Source organism: Triticum aestivum, chromosome 3B (assembly GCF_018294505.1).
Source record: "Triticum aestivum cultivar Chinese Spring chromosome 3B, IWGSC CS RefSeq v2.1, whole genome shotgun sequence".
Taxonomy (NCBI): Eukaryota; Viridiplantae; Streptophyta; class Magnoliopsida; order Poales; family Poaceae; genus Triticum; species Triticum aestivum.
Genome location: NC_057801.1, coordinates 391,655,276 through 391,657,683, shown reverse-complemented (window position 1 = coordinate 391,657,683; position 2,408 = coordinate 391,655,276). Strand labels below are relative to the sequence as shown.

The following is a 2,408-nucleotide window of genomic DNA, read 5'->3' as shown; positions in this document are numbered from 1 at the left end:
TTTTCTTTACCCTCATTTTAAGCCACACGGGAGAGGCAACCCCATTCCTTGACCCCTGGTGACTGGTAGGTATGAAGCTTCTCCATTCTTAAGGAGGAAGTGTTCAGCCTAGGGCACATGGTATGTTTAAAAGACCTCAAGAGGAGCTAATTGTTATCAATGGCCCTATCACAAACATTTGAAAGAGACATTTTATGATGAAATAACCATATTAACAGAACTTAAGCCTGAAATACTGAGCAATATGCACAAAGTTAGGTAAAAAAATGAACCAGTTCATGGCATTATAACTTCGTGTTTAGACAACTGAAAATATTTATGTAGTAGAATGACCAACATTGAGCTTAAAAGCAGAACAGGGGATAAACCTGGTCAACATCTTCACAGACAGCCAACTCTTCATGACCATACGGAAACCTGGAAACATCAGATTACTATAACCACATGCAAAATAGGCATATTTTTAACTAAAAGTAATGCTAGTGCTACTTCCAATGGAAACCTACAATAGACCAAAGTTGGAGTACAGCTTCCGGCGGTCATCTCTAGTCAGCTCAGTACCAATACTGAAAGAACATGACAAGGAAATTAGCAGTCAGATGTCTGTGAATGTAATGGCAAACATGGAGATCTGTCACGCAAAAGGATGAAATGTTTAGTTTTTTACCTGTTTATGGTAATGTTTACAGCTCTTCTGTCAGCTTCAAATGAAAGGAGATTACACATAATCTCAGCCGTCGCACCACCTAGTTTCTGTTGCAAAGAAGTTACTTAGAAACCAAACACAATTAGGCAAAACAACATTTTTCAGTCAGAAAAACTGTAGAAGCCACCATATTTTAGTACATACCGCACAAAATTTGTAAAAATCCTCAAGATACGCTTTGTAGAGTGTGTTCCTCATGATCTCAATATTCATGTCATCCAGATCCTACACAATAAACATGAAGCTCGCATGACATACCAAGGTATACTTAACCATTTCAACAAAAATGGACAGCACAATGGTTGCAAAGTTTTTACCTCAGATGTAATGCACTCTGAGAAGTACGGTGCTAAGGGTGTATCAACTAGAACCAGCCTGTAAAGCTCACGCATATTTTGAGCAACCGCAAGTGATGCAATGCTGTTGATTGGCGGAAAAAAAATGAAGAGTCAGTATTTGATAGATCTCCATCTAAAAGAAACGAGAAAGGAACCACAACAATACCTGTCAAACATGCCCAATGGATGGCATTTCTCCAACAGTTCGTTAACATCTCTTTCATGCAATGTCCCAGTAACAATAAGGACAACATTATCGATCATGTGTCCATATCTGAAGAAAACATTATCCTGTTAGGATCAAACCGAAGTCCGCCCTGCACTGGTCTGATATGTTGTCTGCTTGTGCAAACGAAGCAGAAAGAAATGGCATCCTAGCAGTGCTTCATTACTTACGTTATGTACTGTAGGAATGTAGATAGAGGTTCATTCGCCTGGCACAACATGTGTTTGTATTCATCAACCAGCTTAAGAGTGCACTTCTCCACAATTGTTGTTGTGTGCAAGGGGGAAGGTTCTGCAATTAATCAGAAATACGATCACAATACAGAGGTATCAGAAGAAACATACACAGCGAATACTGTATATCATAGCACAAGAGCACATTAATGGAACTGATGTAATAAATTGGGTGAATTCGTCTTCACAGATGGCTGAAACCGTAAGGTGGGAGTGGATGAATGAGGATGAAAGGGATCCATCAGGGGGATCAGGCTGATGCTACCGAGTTGCGATGACAAGTGGGCTGTGGGAAATACAGTATAACCAACTTGCAGGCACTGCGTAGATTAACACCACCCGTTTGGTTGCTCATCAAACCTGCTCCCAACGGTTCCCAGAGAGCAAAGAGAAATTTCAGACAAGGTAGGGCTAGCTCAAAACAATCCCGACTCGCCGAGCACGGTGCAGTCTCCCCTAACAAAATAAATCTCCAATTGGCCAATCGAGATCGCAATTGGCATGGACGGGATCGCGAATCTCTATCAACGCAGACCAAGCAGCCCAATCCAACCCAAACAAGACAAGGAAAAGATCCACGCGGCATACCGTTCTGGAGGTATGGACCGTACTCGGTGGCGGAGAGGTGCATCTTGATGTCGTCGAGGGTCTCGCACTGGCAGAGGTTGTTGTAATCGGCTTGGGTGAGGAGGCCCGAGCGGTTCCCCCGTACGATCGCCTCCAGGAACCCGTCGTGGATGTTGAACGACAGCATCTCCCACGAGTACATCCTGGCTCTCGCCGGAGGAAGGAAGGATCTCGGCCGCGGCGAGAGGGATCGGGAGGGGAGCCGGCTAGTAGTAGATCCGGGAGGGAGTTCGCGCTTGCGAATGTGGTGGAGATTTTTATCTATCAGCCACAAAAGA

General features: G+C 43.6%; 1 protein-coding gene across 1 annotated transcript in view; it reads right to left on the bottom strand.

Moving 5' to 3' along the window:
• The window catches only part of LOC123070014 (probable V-type proton ATPase subunit d), a gene marked incomplete at its 5' end in the record, with an annotated part of 4,556 nt that extends 2,220 nt beyond the window's left edge, over positions 1-2,336 (bottom strand). The window contains 8 exon segments of the mRNA XM_044493021.1: positions 369-417; positions 507-566; positions 668-753; positions 851-931; positions 1,024-1,126; positions 1,211-1,318; positions 1,441-1,561; positions 2,092-2,336. Coding sequence (XP_044348956.1) covers positions 369-417; positions 507-566; positions 668-753; positions 851-931; positions 1,024-1,126; positions 1,211-1,318; positions 1,441-1,561; positions 2,092-2,272 — 789 coding nt within the window.
• Positions 2,337-2,408: the final 72 nt, after the last annotated feature.